This window comes from Zeus faber (assembly GCF_960531495.2).
Source record: "Zeus faber genome assembly, chromosome: 2".
Lineage (NCBI taxonomy): Eukaryota > Metazoa > Chordata > Actinopteri > Zeiformes > Zeidae > Zeus > Zeus faber.
In genome coordinates, this window is record NC_137189.1 from 27,082,251 (window position 1) to 27,107,533 (window position 25,283).

General features: G+C 40.7%; 4 protein-coding genes across 5 annotated transcripts in view; 3 read left to right on the top strand and 1 right to left on the bottom strand.

The window, feature by feature from the left end:
* Nucleotides 1-129: 129 nt before the first annotated feature.
* Nucleotides 130-1,579, bottom strand: LOC307248189 (gamma-crystallin M3-like; the record flags this gene model as incomplete). Its single annotated transcript, XM_080024472.1, has 3 exons — nucleotides 130-423; nucleotides 636-875; nucleotides 1,571-1,579. 3 exons carry the CDS (start codon nucleotides 1,577-1,579, stop codon nucleotides 130-132), a joined length of 543 nt encoding a protein of 180 aa, XP_079880598.1.
* Nucleotides 1,580-2,992: 1,413 nt separating this feature from the next.
* LOC307247689 (gamma-crystallin M2-like) lies at nucleotides 2,993-5,142 on the top strand (the record flags this gene model as incomplete). Its single annotated transcript, XM_080023812.1, has 3 exons — nucleotides 2,993-3,001; nucleotides 3,642-3,884; nucleotides 4,867-5,142. 3 exons carry the CDS (start codon nucleotides 2,993-2,995, stop codon nucleotides 5,140-5,142), a joined length of 528 nt encoding a protein of 175 aa, XP_079879938.1.
* A 3,705-nt stretch (nucleotides 5,143-8,847) lies between these two features.
* LOC307247690 (gamma-crystallin M2-like) lies at nucleotides 8,848-13,485 on the top strand (the record flags this gene model as incomplete). Its single annotated transcript, XM_080023813.1, has 3 exons — nucleotides 8,848-8,865; nucleotides 10,167-10,409; nucleotides 13,213-13,485. 3 exons carry the CDS (start codon nucleotides 8,848-8,850, stop codon nucleotides 13,483-13,485), a joined length of 534 nt encoding a protein of 177 aa, XP_079879939.1.
* A 5,719-nt stretch (nucleotides 13,486-19,204) lies between these two features.
* LOC307248233 (voltage-dependent L-type calcium channel subunit beta-4-like) overlaps nucleotides 19,205-25,283 on the top strand; it is a gene marked incomplete at both ends in the record, with an annotated part of 27,470 nt that continues 21,391 nt past the window's right edge. For both annotated transcript variants that reach the window (XM_080024563.1, XM_080024564.1), the window contains 2 exons: nucleotides 19,205-19,267; nucleotides 24,499-24,582. In XM_080024563.1, coding sequence (XP_079880689.1) covers nucleotides 19,205-19,267; nucleotides 24,499-24,582 — 147 coding nt within the window. The remainder of the gene's footprint in view (nucleotides 19,268-24,498; nucleotides 24,583-25,283) is intronic.

Here is a 25,283-nt window from a genome sequence, read left to right on the forward strand (position 1 = left end):
TGAAGAAACACAAAATGATCCATTTTCTTGAAAGTTTCTCGTTATTTATTTCATCCGCTTATCTCAAAGGAACAGGATGAATTCATGAAACCTGATGTCAAGTAAAGCCTAGTTTGGCTGCTTCTTGCATCAATGGCGCTGACTCTCGCAGGAGTCCACAATGCGTCTCATGGAGCTGAACCTGTTCATGCTTCCAACCCCCATCTCCCTCAGGTTCCTGTACTCGCCGGGCCTCAGGTACATCATCCTGCCTCGGAAGTTGGGCTGCTCGTACATCAGCCAGTGGCCGTCCATCACGTTGCAGGACTGGCATTCGGACATGCGGTAGCGGTCCTGGATGGAGTCGCAGTCGTCCAGCAGCTCGTGCATCTGGCCCTCAAAGTTCTCCCTCTCGTAGACCTGCACCCTAAATGACCCCCGGTGCTGTAACGTTAAAGACATTGCAATTACAAAGTGGAAAGATCACCAGAAAGGTCTCCAAGAAGAAGATCTCCCAAGGTCATCTCAAGGACTCTCAAGACTAAAATTAGAGCCATGTATACTCACATGCATCATATACTTCACTATGTGCTTACTTAACACCAACTGGACAAATTCAGTTGTTAGCAGGTCACCAACGAATGCAATGGTCTTACATAAGGGATAACGCGGCAGGAGCGGATGGGTTCATTCATGCCCATGCGCTGGTAGTCTGAGTACTCTCCCCTCCTGACGAAGTACTGGTTCCCCGTGAAGTTGGAGTGGTCGTACACCATGAAGCAGCCGCTCTCCACCCGGCAGGAGTTGCAGCGGCTCAGGTAGGAGGTGAGCTCAGAGCAGTCGCTGCTGGTCTCATAGGAGCGACCCTGGAAGTTCCTGTCCTCGTAGAAGATGATCTGCAGGGGAAAAAGACAATTTACAAAGGGAGGTTTGCGAAGAACGAAGCCTCTTTGTCTCTTTGAAGTGTCCGGCCTGTAGAGTTACACGATTGAAAAACAAGAATGACAAGGGGTTAGAAAGAAAACTGTAACAACAGGCTGTTGGCTGTAACAACCAAAACGATATGACCATAGGCAGATTATATAATTATATGTATACACCTTCCAAAACAGGGACATACAGTACACTGGGTGATGCTGCAATGAGGTTATCGGAGGGTTTTGAGGCATTTCATCATCACTTCACTTGTCTTTTGCCTATCTACCTTCTATCTGCCTATCTGTCTCTCCCCATTCAGCTATCTAGAAGGTATCTAACTTTCTGTATAGATTAGATAGGTTCCATATATATTAGCTTTCAGACCGTTTATACAATGACTTAGCCTTCTACCATTTGACATTGGAACGGCTGGATTGAAGCAGCAGCCGGTTCTGATCCTTCATTGGAACGGGTTCCAGGAAAGACGATTGACTTTCTAGGCGATGGGAAATGACTGTACAAACAAAACCCCCAAAGTGCCAAATGTCAAAAATGTATATATCTAAAGCCTTCTCTGACGGCTAAACCTCCCTCTGTTGGCGCTCCGAACGAACGGCTGATGCTCAACGATGGAAGAGATAAAAGCTGTTTGCCGTTGGGAAACACACCGTACCTTGCCCATGTTTGATGCTGTTCTGGGAATATATCCAAGTGGGGACGGCGCGTGGGAGCTTTTATATATGCTTTCAAATGCTCTTTTGTCATTCAAATTTTTGAACCTGATGAACAAGCAGGATGCTAAAGGCTGTAAAATTTTGTGTCCATTGCAATAACAAAACAGAGAGAGACGCTGTTTGTTTTCACCCTAACGAACTTGGCCAAAGAGTCGGCCACGCCCTATAAACGCTCCTATTTCTGCCTTAAAAACAAAAATAGCAACAGCAGAAAAACTGTATGACTCATAATAACCCATAACATAAACATTAAAAAAAAAATGTTTTCCTTACTCAAAATGTCAGTGGAATTCCTTTATATTGGTCTTAATGAATAGGACCTCCCATAAAACCATAATACATAAAAACATTGTAATATTTTTAGATGAGACGTTCGTCCACAAAGGGGCAGACGGGGGAAGTTGAGGTGGCTGAATAACACGTCTGTTTCCATGGCAACAGACTCTTTATATAAGACATAGGATGCATCCGAAGCCCTGGGAACAGACGGGGTCACAGGGTTATGGTCACAATGACGCAGTCAAAACAGCGGCAGAGAAAGGAGCCAATCAGCAGTGAGATGGGACAGTTGTTGTTGTTGTTGAGGTTTTCCACCAAATATGATATTAAATGCAGGAAACTCTAGTATTTAGAATAGCTGTTTATTTAAATTACATTTGTCAATTCAGTGACAAGAGTACAAAACTGTCTCTGTCCAGGTCAAAATTTTGCCACGCTGACTGGAAATTCACGGTCTGTCATATAAGTAACGATGAATATTTAAAAAATGAACTGCTCAAGGTTTCGTTATTTAGGGTGGGTTTCAAATAATTGGATTTAGAGGCCTGTATTTGTGAAACATGCAGAAATTTCTCAAGCAAAATACAGCAAATCTATCATTTAACCTATATATAACTGTACCTTATACCTTCAGAAGTACAATGCTACTGAACGTAAATTGAGCTTTGTTAAAAACATTGACTCGCTATGTTTGTAAAGTCAGTCAACTACAGATGAATTCATTTCTCATACAACTCACTGAGCAGGGATTCTTCTTTTAAATCATCCTATTTACAGTGTAATAGTACATATACTGCATATTTTATCAGTATTAAAGCCAGTTGTTTTGGGCGGAGCCTGTGGACCTTTCGCTGCCCTTGTTCCAGCAAATGTTTAATCCAGAGCCATCACCATCTTCGTCATCGTCGTCATCATCGTTAGATTGGAAACAAAAAGAAATAAAAGTTTGACGGAACATTTTGCTGATATGCTAATCTACCACATTTGCATAACAAAGGCATGTACCCACTCTGCACTTTGCGTTTAGAGATAAATACGTCGACGGAGCCGCTGCAAAAGAAAGAGGCTTGACCAGCGTGGAAATGGGGAAGGTGAGGCTACCTCTACTCTACTCTACCTCTACTCTACTCTACCTTAACTCTACCTCTAGTCTACCTGAAATCTATCGCTACTCTACCGGCTCTGCCTCCCTCTCCTCTGCCTCTACCTCCCTCTACTCTACCACTACTTTTAATGTACCTCTACTCTACTCTACTCTACTATACCCCCTCTACTCTACCTCCCTCTACTCTACCACTACTTTACTCTACCTCACTCTACTCTACTCTACTCTCCTCGACTCTACTCTACAATACCTCCCTCTACTCTACCTCACTCTGCTTTTACAGTTCACATACAAATCGCTAAGACAAATCAGTTACAGTGATTTGTAGCAAATTGCTTTTTTTAAACAAAGGTTAAAAAGGTTTTCGATTCATAATATTTATAAATAAGATTTCATCACTGTGTTTTCTATGGATTATCTTCTTTGAGGAGATCAGATTTGATTTTGTGTCTCAAGTCCAAGTCATTATTGGACATCCTCTCAACGTCTTGAAAAAATAATAAAGGTGAAGTTGAACTAGTAATCATTTTGCCTGGGATAGACCCCCTGCAGCCTCTGTAAGGACCCCTGGTGGGTCCCCAGACCTGATGTTAAGAGCTCATAGTCCAGCCCATTGTTTCCCCCAGATAACGTTCTTTGAGGAGAAGAACTTCCAGGGTCGCTGCTACAACTGCAGCAGCGACTGCGCCGACCTGCACTCATACTTCAGCCGCTGTAACTCCGTGCGGGTGGAGGCCGGCGTGTGGGTGCTGTACGAGCGTCCCGGCTACACTGGCTACCAGTACGTCCTCACGCCGGGGGAGTACGGCGACAGCCAGCAGTGGATGGCCTTCAGCGACAGCGTCAAGTCCTGCCGTGCTGTCAAGAATGTGAGGTTTTACGGTTTTATTTACGTAAGACGGTGCTGTTTGTGGCGTGCTGAGTTGGCTTGAGGTTCAGGTGTCGGGTTGGGTTCAGGTTTTTGGGTTGAGTTATGTTCAGGTGTTATATTTGGTTCCTGTTCAGGTATTTCAGGTTAGGGTTCCATGGGTTTAATCTTGGACTTCAGATGCTCAGGACTGATTTGCAGTGAGGTTTTAAAATTTAATCCGGAAATAGTCTTGAGTCCAAGTTACTGTCTGTGCTTAGATGCCACTCGAGCACCCTGTTTTTGTGCTATGGGAATATCGTTGACCAATTTGACACACCTATTAGTATCGAACTTTTCTCAAAGTGCTTTACATAAGGGATAAAATAAATTATATAAAAGGAAATAAGAAAAATATCACGATCAAACATGGCTGGACTCGAACCTGAACATATAAGTGTACTATTTAGTATGTTAAATTACTACTCGAGTGTTTCAGTAGATCTGAAACTATAGCATTCAACACAGAGCATGTGGAAAGTATCAGGATGACAAACTACATCTGGGGAAATATCGTTGTATGCAAACGTTGCACACACACCCATAATGCATTGTGAGGCCAAGATGGGAAAGAGAGGTGAAGTAGAGTAGACAGGGTAGAGGGAGGTAGCTTTGAGTAGAGGTAGGTAGCGAAAAAGGTAGAGCCAGGTAGACGAGGTGGAAGTAGAGTCAAGGTAGAGTTGAGGTAGAGTAGAGGGGGGAAGAGGTAGAGTAGACGTCCAAGATCGTCGTGAAGAAATACATTAGAGTTTGACAAGAGGGAGGTGGAGTCGAGGGAGGTAGAGTTAGAGGTAGAAATGGAGAGGGTATATTATATATATTATTTTACTCAAATGGTGTGTGGTTGATAGTACTCACATGTAGTATGTACTACGTAATACATAAAAGTCTATATTTAAATAGTAAGTATTTGTGCATATTTGACCATGTGTTTACCTTTCCAGGTGTATGGAAATGTGTGGAAGCTGAGGCTGTATGAGCGGCCGGACTTCGGGGGTCGTGTGGTGGAGTTCACAGAGGACTGCCCGTCCGTCTACGACGCCTTCAGGTTCGGCGAAGTGTCGTCCTGTGCTGTCAGCCATGGTGCCTGGGTGTTCTACCAGCTGCCCGCCTACAGGGGACGCCAGTATTTCCTGGAGAGGGGCGAGTACCGCCAGCATGCAGACTGGGGGGCGGCCACGCCCGGTGTGGGATCCTTCCGGAGGATCACTGAGTTCTGATCAAAATCGACTCAACCTGGATCAACCTGACTCCACTGAGATATGATTTATATGATAAATATACATGATATATGATGTATAATGTATAAAATATGAAATGATCAATTACATCATCAATAAATCAGAAGTGAAACTTTTCTTGATTTGTTTTTCTTGATGTTCAATTGTCATATTCCTTTTTTAATTGTGCCATACAAATTTATTGGCAATACTCGTTTAGCGAGACAGAGAAATGGGCCCGACAATGTCGCCCAATTCGTGTGGTTGTCCCGGCATCAACGACTTTTTGTCCTTGTCAAGGTCTTTTTATGATTATATTAAATTTCAATTGCTTTAATGTGAAGCAATTAAGCAAGCAATTAAGTTTAATTATTTTCCAAACGCTGTTAGGCAAGATATTGACGCGCAAACTGCCAAATAATAACAAATATATTTAATATAATATTTATGTCCAACATCAGTCCTATTTGAAACAAAATAAAATCATTCTTCATATACAAATGCATCATAAAAAATATCGGTTGCCACAATAACATATGAAAAAGTATAGAAACCTCATACAGCAAATGTTATTATGTAGTTGCTCCAGTTCTGTGTGCCAGTTGGAATGCCTCTATAATACCTATGTACCTCTACCTTTACTCTACTCTACCTCTATAGGGAACTGAAGAGGGGATCCAGGATTTTCCTCAAATCTTGTGTGTTCCTATTGATTTTTAACACGCTATCCTTAAACCTCTCCACAAAAGCAATGAACCTTGACGCTGCCTTATAACTATAGACCTATCTCCAAACTTCCCTTCTTTTGAAAATTCTTGGAAAAAAGTGGTTGCTAAGCAGCTCTCCGTCGTCCTAGATGTGGATAACTTCCATCAAGCGTTCTCCAAGACTGTTCTCTGCCCCATTCTGTTTCCTTTACACATTCTCCCGCTTTGGGAAGAATATTAGCAGCTTTAAAGCAATTTCTTACCTGTCAATTAACCCTGAATGAAATATTACTCAATTGTTGAAACCCCATTAAGGATTGGGTGGCAAAAACTGTCTCGGCTCCATTATCTCCCCTTCTGTTAGGTCAAGCTCAAGCCCAGCACGTCCTTCCTGGACCGCCTACAAGTGGTCCAAGTGTTGTAAATTGTGCTGCTAAGCCTATCACCAGCCTCCAATCACAGGTCACATATTTCTCCCATCCTGGCTCCCACATTTGCTTCCTGTTAACTTTAGAATTCTATATACTGGACTATAATGACCAACCACTCCATCCTTACACCACAGACAGGTCACTGAGGTATTCTGAGGAGGTGATGTTGACCATCCCTCGATCTGGACTAGTAGTAGTAGCTCCATGTCTTTTGAACCCTGAAAGCAGCCAAAAACCAAACCCGTCCAAACTGGCCTCTGTTTAATTTCTATCTTCTGTCTATTCTATATACTGTATGTCTGCTATGATTTTATTCATTTATTTATTTATTTTAATAGAACCTTTAAGATCTTACGATACTGTGTGACAGCTAAGATGTATTTGTCTTGTCTTCTTGATTTTTCAAAAAATCTAAAATCCAGAACACAAGTCAACTAAAGTTGCTCCGAACAAGTCGGTTTGATATCAAACGGAGCGTCCTGTGATTGTGTTGTTTTGTTCAGCACTTTGGGCACATTGCACTTTCCAGGGTAATGGCTTTGTTCTGGACTGGGTGCCGGAAGAATGTGATGAGCCTGGATAAAAAAATGTATTATCTACTTCAAAATGTTCAGTGCACTGGTTTAATTGTCCATGCAACATATTAAGAGAATATTGTAGAGAGACCCTTTAATATAGCTTTAATATTATCACTGTAGGCCCGCAGATGGAGAAGGTTTAGAGTTTATCATGACAGAATATAACTTTTAACAATATGGGGTAACACATAACTGCAGTGGTGGAAAGTAACAAAATACAAATACTTTGTTAGTATGTTAGTATGTTTAGAATCTATACTTACAAAAATGTAAATTATAATAATTTGAATGTATTAGTGCCTTTCAAGCAACCTAAGGAGACTCAAAAATAAGAATAAGAATAAGAATAGGAATAAGAATAAGAATAATTAAAATAAAAATGACATATATAAAAAGGGTAACTGGGTACTCTTACACCAATGCATAATTGCTTAAGTATTTCATTTTGGATTATCCTCAAGAGTTCACCGGGAAAGACACATATCTATCTATCTATCTATCTATCTATCTATCTATCTATCTATCTATCTATCTATCTATCTATCTATCTATCTATCTATCTATCTATCTATCTATCTATCTATCTATCTATCTATCTATCTATCTATCTATCTATCTATCTATCTATCTATCAATCTATCTATCTATCTATAATTCCATCATCTGCATATACATTTATTATTTTATAAAAGTAATAATTATTACTGTTATAAACTTAAACCAGACTTTTTGTGTATCTTTTTGGACCCCTTCCCTCCCTGCTGAAGTGACCTCATTGACCTCTGCCCTGCAGCACTGCTGCTGCTCTAGGGAATGCTGTTCAAAAATGAGATCTACATTTTTTTCTTGACTGCTTGAGCACGTTCGTCCCAGCAGAATTCCCTTCTTTAAAACAATGAACACACGTGTTGGCCAAAATGACAATTTATTTTTTACAAAATGCACCAAAACTCTCAAAACATTAAATACAGGAGATTCAAGATTCATGCACAAAATCAACTACTTGCATCAAAACGTACACACAACTATTACTAATAGCTGCAGTTAGTATTTATTGGGCCATTGTGTAACAGTTGACTGCAAGAGCTTTTCTGTCTTACATACAAGTTGTATTTTTTGATGCAGGTTGTTGATTTTGTGACACATATTAAATATTTTGAGAGTTTTGGTGGATTTTGCAAAAAAAAAAGGCATTTTGGCCAATGTGGTGAAGTTTTGTGTGTTCATTGTTTTAAAAAAGGGAATTCTGCTGAGACAAGTGTGATCAAGCAATTGAGGAAAAACTGTAATTTCCCCCCAAACGCAAATCTATTGGATACACAGTGGTGGAAAGTAACTATGTACAAATGCTTTGTTACTGTATTTATGTATTTTGTCCAAGTTACCTTGGTATATTCAGTTTCTGAGATTCTCAACTTTTACTTCAATCAATTTCAAAGCAAATATCTATATCTTCTACTGCACTACATTTAAAATATCCAAAAGTTTTACCCGATTACATTTCATATTTCAATATTTTTAATATATATGTCAAAATTATATCTAAAACTATTTTTTTTTTCTAAATTGTAATTGAGATCTGCATGAGCATCATCTGAAGACTACAAGCTACAGGCTCTGTTATATTAGGAAGTACTCTTACTTGCTGATATTACTTAGTTTTACTTAGGTAGAAACATCAACTTAGTACTTCCACTTTTACTGGAGTAATTCTGCATCAGAGTATTTGTACTTGAGTACCTTGCACAACATCCATCTTTTTTTCTGGAATTGGCTCGGTATAGAGGGCATTCAACTTTGCATAAAAGCCATTTATTTTAAAACAAATGCAGCAGTTTTGCAGCATTGTGTGCAGTTTAATGGAGGCTCATTTGAATGACAACAGTTCTCCTGCCAGTGCATTTCAATCAGCTTCATATATAACAATCTGCAGCAGCGAGTCCAGGCAGAATTATACTGAGGGAGGAGGAGAAACCATAAGGTCTGGTCATGGAGCGCAGAGGGAAGGTGAGTACCGCTGCTGCGTTAAAAAACGTCCCATCCTATAATCCCATAATTCATATTTTGGGTCCAATTAGAGCCTTATAGCTAGATGATTAGATTCAGTCAGTCGAAAAAGTAAAACTATTTTTTTAGGATCAATTTGTGATGAGTGACTCAATGAATAGAGTAATTTGTGTTGCTCGACTCTCTCTCTCTCTGTTGTCTTTCTCTCTCTCTCTCTCTGGCTCGCCCACTCCCTTATTACAAACTTAAGGATCTGGTTGGGCTCGTATCTCGGCTGCTTGAGGTGCATATGTGACTCGGATCTCGTTATTTATTATTCAATGAAAATTCTCACAATGCACACATTTCTGCGCTGAAAAGTTCAGCTGACTTTGAAACTCTGAAAACATTTAGGTTCCAAGTTGCAGATTCTGGAACTCCATCTTTAAGCAGCAACGTCACAAGTGAACACTCCAGTTATCTTGTACCCAGGAAACACTAACGGTTAACCTGAGGGTGTGGAGGAGATTAGTGGTGAAAAGTTTGATGAGTGATTCGGCTCTTTACTAGTGACTTCCTAAAAAGATTTGCTCAATTTTCTCCAGATTTCTGAGTCATACAAACGAGAGAAAAATTCATGTCTTGCACAACTAGAGGAGATCCTTCACAATATGGCTGAAGGACATGCATTTGGTGACTTAAATAGGAGCTTGTAATGCTGAAGGAAGCATTACAAGTTACTGACCACTGTCTGTTTGGTTTGGACCACAATTCTGGTCACAAAGTACATTTACAGACGGACAAGGCTGAACTAGTCTTGCTGGTTAAAGACCCTAGAAACATGTCAATCTCAGCAACAGCTTCTGCAATTGTCAAGATATTGGAGCCCGAAGTGATGTCTGCAGAAACGTTTAGGTAGTTTCAGCTCTTCCGCATCAGTATCTTTGTGTTGATTGCAATGCAGTGATCTACTACTTGTAGTAGAAGAATCTGCATAGTGACAGCAGTAAACCAGAAAACACCATAGTATTAATATCTATATTATTTATGATTAACCTTGTTCTCCTGACCTTCCAGACCTTCTTAGGTTGTGGTTGTCAGGGCCTGACAATAACGGTTGCCCAATTGCCCTGGGACACCGATTTTGGGCCATTGTCAACCATGTCATCTGGTTTGGTTGTCTCGTTGTCATCCATTTTACGTGATGTTCATCACTGAAATGATTAAAATTTGGCAACCGTTTTGTCAGTCTTGGCAGCTGATGCAAGTTTGGCAACTTAGCAACCATTTCTATAAGTGTCCCTTAATCCCTTCTGGTTCAGATCTACTTCTACGAGGACAGGAACTTTCAGGGTCGCTACTACGAATGCAGCAGCGACTGTCCTGAGCTCAGCTCCCACTTCAGCCGCTGCAACTCCATCCGGGTGGAGAATGGGGCCTGGGTGCTGTACGAGAGACCTAACTACACCGGGTACCAGTACGTCCTGACCAGAGGAGAGTACCCCGACTTCCAGCGCTGGAATGGCTTCAATGACACCATCCGCTCCTGCCGCCTGATCCGACACGTAGGTCCAAACGGATTCCGCCCTGACCGAAGTCTAAACTCTTATTCCCTCTTTAGTTTACAAACAGATATTGTTGTCCTTCACTTATTGCATGGGTTTATTAATCAATGCATATATTGACGCCGATGAAAACAAACATGGATAATGGACACAATTATATCGCATTTTATGTTCATATCGACAATGAAGGGACCCATACATTTTAACGTGTATTTTTACCAAGATATTTAGGAATATTGTGGATTTCCACATCTGTTCCCTACACAGCAGAGGTAGAGTAGAATAGAAGTAGAGTAAAGGTAGGGTAGAGGTAGAGTCAGGGAAGAGTAGAGTTTGGTTAGAGGGTGAGTAGAATCGAGGAAGAATAGAGGTACTATAGAGTAGCAGTAGAGTAGAGTTGAGGAAGAGTAGAGTGAGGTAAATTTGAGGTTGGTGGAGTAGAAATAGGTGGAGTAGAGGTAGAGTAGAAGTAGGCATAGAAGAGTAGAAGTAGAGGTGGAAGAGAATAACTTATTCTCAAGAACCTTGGGACCCCATGAAGGAAATGGGTTATTTGGATCGACATCTGTCACTAAATGAGCACTTGGGGCAATTGCCTTGATGCCCCCATGACCTTTGGGTCCCTGTGAGGACCCATTTCCTTTATATTGTTTGCATTGCTCCTTTAAGGGAGGGTGGTGCAGGGAACTCCCAACTACTTCAAGGCCGGCCTTCTGTGGAATACGAGAACTGGGAGGAACCAGTTTCTGACCACCACGAGGTCAACCAAACTTGGCTAGAAATAGTTGAATTCTAGATTCTAGGAATGGTTGGCAATGCTTTTGTTTTTTATTTTAACAGGGGAAAGTCGAGTCCAGTTCATTTCTATCGTCCTTAATCACCGTCCAGTCTCAAAGAGCTTCACAAGCTTCATATTTCACATAGAAATCAATGGCATCCCCCTAGTCTCAAACACTCCCAGAGGAAACCTTTCTCCCAAAAATGGAAGAAGCAGTCACAAACTGCAGAATCCCTCTTGTGATGGCAACACGGCAATGAATGCTGAGTGGGTTCATTGTGACAATTTTTCTCTTACGTAGTGTGTAATAAGCAGGATAACATGCAGCCAGATGGTCAATATCACAAAATAACCCCCCTTCAGAGCGGTTCACCCAGTCAGGGGTTAGTTTGCTGATAATGATTCAAGATTCAAGAGATTCAAAAGGTTTATTCGTCACATACATATACATACTTCCATACATATATGCAGTGAAATGCCTCTACAACACACCCGGAGATTTTGCACAATAGTTACTAAACCGAACATAATAGCTAACCTAATTCCTTCCTAGCCAACTAGCTAGAGCTAACTGATTCCTAAAACATAATGCAGTTAGTGAATAGAATTATATCAATACAATTAAATTAAAATTAAATAACACTCAAAAAGATAATACAAGTGGGGGTACAACATAGAAGGGAATAGAGTTATGTAAATGGAATAGGCTATTTGTATATACAGATATGTGCAGTAAAAATATTTACAGTATAGTATACAATAGTATGACACAGCAATACAATAACACAGAACAGAACAGCAATACAGCGCAGTATTCAGTAACCCAGAACAGGTATGATACAGTATGCAGCACAGTATACTACATACAGTACAGTAAGGCGGTGTGAGTGACTCAGTGCTTTTTGTAAGGACCCCTGGTGAGTTCAGCATTGACAGTTCTTATGACTTGCGGGAAGAAACTCCATCTCAGTCTCTCTGTCCTCGCTCTGTGACTGTGGAGACTCTTGCCCAAACGCAGCAGCTGGAACAGTCTGTTGTTGTGGTGGTGAGGATCCTTCATGATGCTGTGGGCTCGGATACTACACCTCCTGGTATATAAGTCCTGCAGGGAGGGGAAGGTAGTTCCATGGGTACGTTGGACTGAACGCATTAACCTCTGCAGGACTCGCCTGTCCTGAGCAATACAATTCCCAAACCAGGCAGTGATGTTGCCTGTCAGGATGCTCTTCATTGCTCCAGAGTAGAAGGACCATCACGAGACCCGGAATTTCTTTAGCTGCCTGAGGTGGTAAAGACGCTGCCTCGCCTTTCTCACCTGAATGTCTGTTTGTAAAGTTCATGTTAAATCCTCCATGATGTGGACTTCCAGGTACTTGAAGCTGCTCACCCTGTCGACAGAAGTCCAATTAATCGACAACGGCTTGTGCGTCCTTGTTTGTAATCCCCTCCAGTCCACAATCAGCTCCTTAGTTTTGCTGACGTTCAGGAAGAGGCTGTTGTCCTGGCACCAGAGTGTCAGGTCAGCCATCTCCTCACGGTAGGCCTTCTCATCGTCGTCGGTGATCAGGCCCACCACGACGGTGTCTTCAGCAAACTTGATTATGGTGTTGGAGCTGGACCTGGCCACACAGTCATGTGTGTACAGTTGGTACAGTAGGGTGCTGAGAACGCAGCCCTGGGGGGATACTGTGTTCAGGGTGAGGGAGCTGGACGTGTGCCTCCCCACCCTAACCACCTGGGGCCGGGCTGAGAGGGAGTCAGTCAGTCCTAGCTCCCGCAGCTTGACAGCCAGTCTGGTGGGGACTATGGTATTGAAAGCTGAACTATAGTCAATGAACAGTAATCTCACATAGCAATCATCACATAATGACCGGCTGGCTGTAGGTTATCACTTACAATAACAAGTCTTAACAACTATATAATATACAGAATGTTTAACTAGACAGATGAAAGATGGTTCAGTCTACCCAGTTTAGATAACCCTTTCCTCCCCTCCTCTGTCCTCACTTCCTGTCATCTTTCTAGACCTCCGGCATGCACCGGATCCGGGTCTTCGAGCGCCCGGACTTCAGCGCCCAGATGATGGAATTTGCTGAGGACCTTCCCAACCTGCAGGACCGTTGGCGCTACCGCGAGGTCCACTCTGCCCACGTCCAAGATGGCGCCTGGGTCTTCTATGAGCACCCCAACTACAGGGGGCGCCAGTACCTGCTAGAGCGTGGGGAGTACCGTCGCCACAGCGAGTGGGGAGCCCTCCACCCTTCTGTGGGCTCCATCCGCCGGGTGCTGGACTCCTAGACCCGCCATGACCTCCACCTAGTTCATGTTTTTTCAAAATAAAAGCATGTGTATATACTACAGCTGATCTGTTGGTCTCTTATGTCTGCTCCACCCCTATTACCTCCAAAATTAATTGGTACATCAGTGTAAACATGTGTTAGAGTGTGTGTATATACCTTCTGTATACCTACAGTTCATGTGCGGTTTCTAGTTATCCATGTGCGCTACGGGTTTATAATATTTTATCACACACTCTGTGGAATAGTGGATTTTTTTGTTTACTTCTATTTTTTATTATCATTATTGAACTTTTTGTTGTTGTTTTTTTTCTTTAACATTTTTTGGACAACTTTTTTTTATTGTAGAGAGCAGTGGAAAGAGACAGGAAATCAGAGGTAGACGCGCAGCAAATGACCACAGCCTGGAATCGTACCCAGGTCGCTGCAGGCGTTTTGCCCTCCCCCACCACACACACACACACACACACACACACACACACACACACACACACACACACACACACACACACACACACACACACACACACACACACACACACACACACACACACACACACACACACACACACACACACACACACACACACACACACACACACACACACCCATGGCACCTACCTCAGCAGGGGCACATCCAGGGATTTTGGGCCCTATGAAAAGATATCACATTGGGCCCCACCCTAATGTTTTTTTAAATGTACCCTAAAGCCAGTGCAGTAAACATTTCTATGGTAACAGCAAACTCCACCAATCAGAGACGTCACTGTTACACTTAGGATTACACAAACAAAAAATATGTTGGTTTTGTTCTACGCCAAAGTAAAAAATCCCATCCTGCCATTGCAGTGGGGTGCCAAGTGTGGATTCCAAAACCATTCACGAAATGGAATAAAATCTGACTTATTTTATAATAATATAACGACTTTACCAATGAGGCAATTGTATCAAGATGCATAACAAAAAGGTGCAGAATCGTAGTTTGTGTAATTTTTTGAGTTAGAGTTTACCGTTAGGGTTTCAAACGTTTATAAATAATTACGTGAATATTAAGTAATATATATAATAATTTGTTTTGCTCCAGTAGAAGCCACAAGACTGTATGATATCATCCTTGTTTTAAAGGGGACCTATTATGAAAAACTCCCCTTTTCAGTGCTTGTGCACATACATTTGGGTTTCTGATGGGCCTACTAACACACAAACTGTAAAATAAGACAACTCAGTCAGTTTATTGTGAGCTGTATTTCAGAAAACATGTGTGAACCACACCATTCAGATTTGCAGCCCTTGTCATTTAGGGCATAGATAGAATTAGAACCGCCCTCCATCTCAGAGTAACTCCAACCATGGCTGGAGCACCAACAGGAACCGCTAGCATTGAAGCTAAGAGCTAAGAATCGGGACTGCTCTGTTGTTGGCTGCGAAGACCAGCACAAATCTTTTAAAAGAAAGAGGAATTAATACCAACTGTCCGTGAAGAAACTGCAGACGATGGAAATGTAAGTATTTAAAAAATAATTCTGCTGTGTGTTTCTTTCTAAAAGAAAATAAAAGTCTGCGGTAGGCTGCACCACGCGAAATGCTGAGCATTTCTCCACATAAAAACTTTTATTGTAAATGTATTTAGTTTATTTTCCAATTTTGCAATGCACTGTTGGCAATGAAAGTCAGAACAAACTTTTAAATGCGGCCTTGTAGATCTAATAGGGATGAAGACTCAGCGACTAGATTGCTTATTTCTCGCCTCACATTTGTTCAGAAACAGATTTCAGTGTATTTCAGTGATGAGGGGAAATCAGGGAAAGCTTACAGAGAAATACAACGGGACCCGGAGTTAAGCTCAAACCCCATTGGCTCAGAGAACTAGGGGCCTGGGTGCTTGTTTACATTTAAAGCTACACATACAAAAACAGCCTATTTTTGGAAACAGGATTTGTAGAGTGGTATTTTCAGCAAAACACTTATAATAACCTGTTGAAAAGGAGCATAATAGGTCCCCTTTCAGAAAAACATGTTTTATTTGCGTTGTCGTGGAGAAGTACTACACTACACATTATCCTAAGTGTAACAGCGACGTCTCTGATTGGTGGAGCTCGCTGTTACCATGGAAATGTTTACCACACAGGCCGATGGGTACATGGGGTCCACAGGCATGCAAACGCTGATAATTATATTAAATTGTATCTGTGAATGAAATTCATACTGAGGCTATAACCCTATGTCCCTATTCTCATCCAACCTTGAATTGAATCGACAATTCAATAGAGAAAAAGTGAAACATGTATCCCTAAATTTAAACCCATGCACTTTAAATGTAATACATCCAGATAGCCCCCAGTACATTTACGGCTTTCAGTGCAAGTGGGAAAGGGGCTCAAATAACCTCCTTGAGAGTGACCTGATCACCCTGCTGGCGGTAATTTGGCAATACAGGGGCAGGGGCCAGTAGCTCAGGAGGTAAAGTGGGTCATCCCTGGTTCCTCCTGCCAGCATCCCTGAACAGGACATTTCACTCCTCACTGCTCCTGATGGCTGTGTCCATCAGTGAATGAATAATTGTAGTTGGGACCAGCACCTCCACACAAGCTATCAATTTGTTCTCATTTCTGCAAATAGAAACGGTGTATTTTTAGATTATTATTTTTTAGGGCTGTACCCGACTAAGAATTTTGTAGGTCGAATTGGATTCGCACCTGTCTCCCTCTCTGACAGTACAGACAATACGCGAGTCAGCGATGGAGTGCCCGGGTTCCGCTCTCCGTGTTCGGAGTCAATTCACACACATAAAAACATGTTTATGATTCTCCTTACTAATAATTGCTCATTGAAATGTTATGCCTGTGCATTTGTAAGCTTTTTATCTGTTTTATCCTGTTATTGAAATGGACACTGAAAAAAGGGACAGGACTGGAAAAAAATAAAATAAAATACTGCTCAACTTGAAGAATTAGCTGACTGGTTTCCGACTGATGTTTCGATTTGAACTTTCAGAGGGTAGCCCTATTACTTTTTATTTATGTTTCCTAATTGAAGGTAACAAAAGAGCCCTGTGCGTCCCGTGCTTCGATACGCATGGCAGCTTAAGGCCCCCCCCGTGTGGTCCATGCATACGTTCTGTGACTTTTTTTCTCGCAGATTGGTAACCTCTGTGTTCCGACACCTCCTCATTTACAAATTAAGCCCCTGAATTTCATAATGTAAAATGGCATCCGCCTGCAACCCCCCCCCCGGCAGAAATTGGCATCATTTCATAGAACAGGCAGGAAGAAACTGCCCTTTGTCCGTTGACCTGAATCCACCTGATGTGCGTTGGTGTCCCAAAAACCACATGAAGCTGGAGGAGGTGGGGGGGGGTGGGGGGGGGGTGTCAGCAGGTGGTAGTGATCCCGAATAAAGCCCCTCCCCCCCACCCCTCACCACCACCACTGCCACCACCACCACCACCAGACAAAAGCCGGTTCCCAAACAACGGGCGGAAAGCCGCTGATGCTTCGGGGGGTTTTGTTCGGCGGCAGCTTTCGTGCTGAGGCAGCAGCTTGTGGTTTTTATTTATTCATTTTTGGCAATGGCTCAAGGCCACGGGGGTGGCGGGGCGGGAGCGGGCGCAGTGCAGGTCAGTGAGGTGGGGAAAAGTTTAGCGTACTCTGTAGACACATGCTCGCTTACTAGCATTCTATTTAGTACTCCAAACTGGGAGGTGAGCATTTTTTCGAAGGCTGAAACCATAGAATGCATCAAATAGGAAAACCATGTGAGATATTAAAGTAATTCAGAAGAAGAGGTTACAACAAATGGACACTTGCTTGCTGCTCCGGAGTGGCGTACGAGCATACTATGTAGTGTGCCGAATTAGTGGTTAGTATGTCAAAAACAATAGTACGCATCAAATAGTATGCTAAAAAGTACCATACTACATAATGTGAAATATCATGGTATGCATATCGTAGTCTGCAGTGTTTGCATAATGTGATATGCATGCTACCTATCCCATAATGCCATATGCCTATCCCATAAAGAGGCCGGTAAAGGTTTCTGTGCGCGGTCGTTATGACAATGTGCTGAAAGGAATTGTAGCGGCAATATTGGTGGATGATTCCAGGTCCAGGTGGATTGATGAATAACTGGACTTATTGATTTATTTATTGAGTTGTCCACTATTTCACTGCATGTGTGCACCTCAAACTGTCCAATGGAGGGTGAGCAGAGAGGCTTCGATCTGCTCACTAGAAAGAATTTGTGAATGAATTAATGAATTCATCACACACATACGCGCGCGCGCGCTCGCGCGCGCACACACACACACACACACACACACACACACACACACACACACACATACACACCTACACACAGTTTGTGGTATTGTTCTGTGAGCATTTACAGAATATTTCCAGCAGGGGGTGGTGTTGTGATTAATGTGTACTCAATTAATTAAATTAATCAATACAGAATCATGTTAAGTTACATAAAGCAAAACATAAAATGTTTAATCTATTAATTGTAATAGATTGTAGTTCGATATATTTTTCTTTGTGTTTATCTTTATATGTCGTTGTTGATCATGTATTTGTGAGAAAGTCTAGATAAAAAATCCTCTCTTTCTGAAACAATTTGTCACGTTGTGCCTTTTGTAAAACCCTATTTATATTATTCTGGTATTGCCAGCTTTTTTTTTTTATAAAACTTTTTTTTTTAACCAAGACAATACTGCCTCATACAAAATATTGTATTGATCGTGACAAACATGAAGGCATGACAGTTTGAGGTATATGCTACAAGACGAAACCCCCTGTGGTGATACGTCAACAGCGCCGCCATGTTGTCACGGTACTGCATGGCACTGCTCTAGGACCAGGTTACAAAATAAGCTGTTTTATACCAAATACTGTGTAGCAATTATTATTATACATTTATTGTTAAAGATGTGTGGTATTTATATATAACTGTACACCATATAACGGTATGCTTTGCATATATAACTGTCAGTAACAGTTGTATCCAGATGTTTTAATTTCCCCTGTTTTAAAATCTCCATAGCAACCCACCCCTTCGCCCTTATTGTAGACGAAGATTTATTTTCACCCAAAGGCGGCACATAAACGGTGGCATTTCTCAGAAACATCATTATGATATAATGTTGATCAGTGGAGTTCCTGTGGTGCGGTGAGCGGGATGAACGCCGCACAAATATAGCGGCGGTATCCACGTGTCTGGCTCAGCGCCAAGGCTTCAAATCTTTATCAATTAAAAAAAAAAAAATCTTAAAATCAACTAATATACTACAGGACATCTCACTCCTCACTGCTACTTATATTGTTTTTTTGGTGCTTCGAGGTATTTCTGAAATTAACACAACTACAGCTACATTAATAACCTTGACATGTATTCAAATGAGCGGTCTGCGTTAATACGGCTGCCCACATTTGGTCCGGGGGTCTCCTATTGAATCACAAGTACCGCCCTTCCTTCCTTCCTTCCTTCCTTCCCTCCCTCCCTCCCTCCCTCCCTCCCACTTGGTCCCGGGTCCCAGTATCTTCCTAGACTCCTCTCGTCGCCGCCACAGCGGCCAGTCGGAGGTGTGTCGGACCCCCGCTACTCGTGCTGCACGGTGCGGCTGGAGCCCCGTGAAGCTGGAGCCGGCGGCCCGCACCCCACCGCTCCTCCCCCGGGCAGCGGAGCGGCAGCAGCCGCCCCTCTGGACCGACGTGCTGGCCGAGATGTCCCGACACATCTACATCAGAAACAAGATAGGAGAGGGTATCCAGGCGCCCATATTCCAGGTAGGACCACCAGGACCTGGACCCGAGCCTGGGACCCTGGACCTGGTCCTCCATTAGAAAAAGTTTAGACAAGCTTATTGTTTGAAGACCCCTCATCCAGGCAGGACCCTGGACCTTGGACCAGGAGGGGGTCGTCAGAAAAAAGTATTAAAGTGTATGGACAGAGCTTATGTTGGAGACCCCTATCCAGGCAGGTCCTTGACCTGGACGAGGACCTGGTACTAGGACCTGGGACAAGGACATGGACCAGGGCCTTGGGTCTCCATCAGAAAGTGTTTATTCAGTGGTGTAAAGGACTACTTTGTTACTGTATTGATGTATTTCTTTAATGATGATGATATTAGTCATTCAAATTATGCATATTACACATTATTATTATTAATTATATTTTAATTAATATGTATTATTATAGCATGATTCATGCAGCCGCTGTAACATAAAAAAACATAACATAAATAAACATACATAAAACCAAACATTAAAAATAGTGAGAAATACAAGAGTGCAATAGAATGAGAGAGTCCATAAAGATTGACAGTTGTAAAAAATATTAAAATTACAGGTCAAATTGATTTTCAAAATAAACTAAAAAATAGATCATAAAGGTATCAGTGGGAAAAAAAAGTAGTTAAGTCAAAAAATATTTTTGGTTATGTGCACTCACACTTACAAGTACTTTTACTTTAAATACTTTAAAGAAATTGAAGAACAAGTACTTATAGACTTTTTACTGAAGTAGAAATGTCATGTGTTACTTTTATTTTTTCTGGGGTAATTTTATATCAGGAGTATTTTCTGCTTTTACAAAAAAATCTGAGTCGGCTACAGATGAAAATTCAAAAGTTAAGTAAAGTTAATAGAGGTGGGTATTTTAGCTTTTAACTTGGTAACACAGCCTTATAATATATTTTTAAACTCAAATATGTCGATTATATTGTTTTCCTCTTCATGAATATTGATGTGCATTCCCATTAAACTAGTTTGACCCAGTCTGCTCTAGTTAGACGCAGGGTGACCTTGTCCCACCCCCTGAGGAGCAAAAATGGAACGATCCGGCGCAGGACGATTAACTCTGCTCTCTGGAGAAAAACACTGTTTCTAAATGAGGAACAAGATCGAGCAGATTAAGGGTGTAATCAGGCCATCTTAGTTTATATATAGAGAGTAGAGACTTGTTGTTTCAATGGAATATTGTTCCAGCAGTGAAACAAAGTCTTCATGTTTAGGTGGTTGAAGGGTTTGTGAGAGTTATGTGTATTGGTTTTGGGTGTTTTGTGCATTTGATTTTGGAAGGTGCCACCATTTTGATGTTGTTGATTCAGATGCTTCTGAGGGGTTTGGTTTTTATTTGACTGGTTTTAATTTCAAGTGAAGGTGTTGAGATGTTCCCCAGAGATTAGTTGGTTGGTTTGCACTCACCTTGAGGGGTTAAACTCACCCTCAGGGCTATGTGGGATTTGAACGGCGGCCCAAGAGGACACCCCTCAGCCCCCTGAGCTTGAGCTAGAGAGATGAGAAGTTTATAATTAGTTCGATGTAGTGGCCGACCGATTGATCGGTCTGTCGATTAATTGGGCTTTTGTGTAAAAACTTTAGTTGTAAATAATAAATCCAAACTTTAATATGACACAGTTATTAGTTATTATTTATTTTTCTTTCCTAAGTTTCTGTTGACAAAGTTTAGTTTTTTGATTTCCTGTGAACATTTATTTTGTTTATACCTTTTTTTAAATAAGTGCATTGCAGAGACAATGCAGACAATAACATTAGTGTTAAATGAATGTTGATAAGTTCAGCAATATTGTTTCTCATTTTTTATTATTATTAAATTGTTGTATTTTATCAGATGCAAAAAAAAACCATGTTATCAGCATTATGTATCGACCATCGGCCGCCTGCTCTCTAAATATTGGCATCGGCATTGGCCATTGAAAAACTCATATCAGTCGACCACTAGTTTGAAAAATTTGTCTAAAATTGGGTAACAGTTGAGGAAATTACAGCGAGTTAGAAATGCTCCAGAGATTCAAAAATGTCCAGTGTCATGTCAAGTGCGACAATAAGTGTTCCGCTTGGCCCAAGATATACAGTAGTTGTTTTCAATGAAATACAAAAAGAAAAGTATTTAAATTTGAGATGAACAATGTGCAAAGTGGCGTTTGGAAATATAGAATAACATTGACAACAGAATGTTTAACTCTTACCCTAACCCTAACCCTAACCCTAACCCTAACTGTCATAAAAGATTAAAAAAAAAAACCAATTATTTGCATATTAGCTCAGACATTCACTCTCAGTTCACTAGAACGGCCACGAGGGGACAGATGGGTGATCACACGCATATGCCCATTGCACAGTGGTGGGGCTTACAGGACACATGTAGGCTATATAAGTTAACTAAACACTATTTAGACCATTTTGGTTTGTCTATTTATCGGTCTTGTTTAATGTTGTTTGATTAGTTAAAACTGACAAACAAAATAACACTGTGACAGTTTCGCCTGCCACACGCCACCCAAGTGGCATATACAGGTATACAGGGCCCTCCGGCACAGAGACACAGACGACAGGGTTGTAGACACCAGTTTATTGTAGAGAGAGGGCCAGTTGGAAAAAGCCCAGGAGCAGATGGACATGTGTCATGACAGAGCTCCTCTCCTGAGTGTGTGTGGTGATGGGGGCTTTACCTGTTGCTTCTTAGACCAACCAACGAGCAACAGGTAGGCAGCTACTCTGATCCTTGGTCCCTAATTACCTAGACCCAGGTCGGGTGTGGCTGCTCAAACCACACCATTCCCACACCACAAACACTCGAGGAATCTATCTAATCAGGCTACGATAGAACAACTATATAGGCTTCTGATTACTACCTCACATTATCTTGCAGACACTCACAGTACTGCAGCCTACCTGTTTAAATGGCTCCCTGACCCTGATGACGGGAACGTTAGTAGTGGGGATGCATAACGTCAGGCTCCTTTGGAATTGCTATAGGAGGATGATGAGGGTGAACTAAATATGTGTCCAATTTAGGCAGTTTGGATGTTCCTTGTTCCACAATTTTTTGTCTGTTTTTGAGCTCCACTTTTATGTTTACATAATAATCCGCTCATGTTTTCGCCGAACTTCGCTCATTTAAACTAGTTAACAATTCTGCACTGTTGACAAGTGATTGATGATGAGGTACGGATTCCTTTGGCAGTTGTGGATGATGCAGCGTCTGCATGTTGTAACGTGAGCGTGGAAATAAAACAACTACTAATGCAACACAACATCTCAAAATTATTTAATTCATTTAATGGTTTTATTGGAGTCAAGACTGTTATCAATTTAGTACCAATGGTGACCGTAGTTCCTATGTGACTTAGGTGGTTCATATACAATTGAGTGCACTAATTGGTTGACATTTTATTAGCGTTCAAACCAATTCAATTTATACATGTCAAGGGCCTGCACAGTCTGAACAGAATTTAAAAGGTCATGTCTTGGGTCCCCTGTTGATTTGCAGGTTTACTGTTTTTTTTCTATTTATTTATATATTTTTTATTGCATATTGACAAAGATGTTTTCATTTTCTTATCAATTTCTTTCCAACTGCAAATTATTTTATTTTTATTATTATTATTATTATTATTATTATTATTATTAGTAGTAGTAGTAGTAGTAGTAGTAGTAGTAGTAGTAGTAGTAGTAGTAGTAGTAGTAGTAGTAGTATTATAACATGTTTTTATTATATAAGCTGCTGTAATGCCACAATTTCCTTTTGAGGATGAATAAAGTGTATGTCTATCTAATCTTATTTATAATAGTATTTAGCATTCATTCAAAACACTTGATAAAAAGGTCATATATATTGTAGTTATATATATTATTTTGCATTAATTCAAAACTAAAACTTAATAAGAGTCTAGAAAGGATTAGAGTCTGAGTAAGGGAGGGTCCACAGCCACATCCACCTGATCACCATGGGAGTGGTTGTCGTGGAAACGTAGTGACAGCCTCCAGGAACAGGCCACCTCTCCACTTTAAATGGAGTTTAGCACCAAAACCCAGTTTGGAAATAGAATAAACGCTGAAGGCAACTGGCACAGGATGAGCTAAAATGAAGGTGTGTGTGTGTGTGTGTGTGTCTGTGTGTGTGTACATGCGTGTGTGCGTGCGTGTGTGTGTGTGCGCGCGAGTGTTCAAAGTTGTATTTATTTATTTTGATAAATACCTCCTTTTTATGCCCAGAGATAAATTTTGGTGTCACAGCAGCTCACATCAAAATAGGCGATAATAATAACATCATAAGAATATAACACTACAATGACATGTTATCACTCAAATACTACTGCAAATTCTTGAAAAAGCGAATATAAATAATAAATAAAAAAATAGATACACATTTATAAAAATAATAAGCTAAAGTGATTCAATGAAGTTAGATAAATACTTTATTCATCCCCAGAGGGAAATTGCAATGTTATAGCAGCTCATGAAAAAAATCGGCAAATGAAAAACAAATAAAAACGAGAATAGAATTTAAAAAATTACAAAAATGGAAAACATTGGTAATATACAAATATAGAAAAAAAGGTAATACACCGAAAAATAATGAATAGGCCTGTAAACCTTACAGTAAATCAGTAATAGGTGTTATTAATAACACTTAAGTGGGAACTATACAAATTTAAGAAATATTTAAAAAAATAAGAAAATTATAGCAACATTAGTTACTACATATAACCGTACATGTGTGTGTGGATCTATCTATATTTTTGAGCTTTTCTCCACTTGATATTTAGGTTTACATTTTAAGTTGGGAAAAAAATAAACTTTAACAAACAAAATTAAATAAGTAATAAATAAATAAAAATCATTAAAAAAAAAAAATCATTGGACTAAAAATATACAACAAATACATTTGAAGAAATTAATAATCAAATAAATATCAGTATCCCTCGGACCATGTTACGGCTTTGTCTGGAGTTATATTAATATTTACATTTACATTTAGTCATTTAGCGGACGCTTTTATCCAAAGCGACTTACAATTATTCAAACACCGACGGACGCAGCCATCAGGAGCAATGAGGGGTTAAGTGTCTTGCTCAAGGACACTACAGCATGCTAGCAGGAGGAGCCTGGGATCCAACCAGCAACCTTTAGATTACTAGACGACCAGCTCTACCTCCTGAGCTACCGAATATGTGAGTGCCTCATTCTGTGCTTTTTATTGTGTTTTCCAGGTGAATAGAGGAACATACTCCAGGAGGAGTCGCCTGAAAAGATCTGATGGAAGCACCACCTCCACCAGCTTCATCCTCAGACAGGTGGAGATTAGATAAGAGAGGATAACACTTCATCCCCTTAGACCCTCATCTAGAGAAAATACTGGATTCAGGACGTCCACAGGCCTTTTAAAATAACTTTAAAACTGTTTTCTAGTCGGGAAACATCCCAATTTGAGTTCAGATTATATATATATGATCATATTTGTTTATTTAAAATTAAAGTTAATCTGGATAGATGTCAATAGCTCTGATCGATGTTTCCTATCTGAGTCCAAACGTCACTAAAAGTGTTTTCAGCACCACCTAGTGGTCATTAGAAGAACTGCACGTTAAAGCGTTGGCTTCAACACGGAGGAGACTTGACATTGACTGCAAAATGAATTTAGAATTACTTACAATTCTGACTTTAATAATGTTATAACTTTTGTAATATGCTCTGACGACTCTAGGAATATAACAAAATGGCATTCAACAATACGGTTGGAAAGCAGAAAAAAAACACTTCAGTGGGAATTAATCTTCCACCACAGTGATGATAATAATAATAATTATATTGATGATGATGATGATGATGATGATGATGATGATGATGATGATGATGATAAGAGATTTAAAAGAGGACAGCCAGCAAATAGCTTTGGCCCAAAAATACAAAAAGTCCAATTTTTCTCATAACATGATGATGCCGATTGGCACTGGATAAAACTAAATGTTGGACACACACACACACACACCCACTC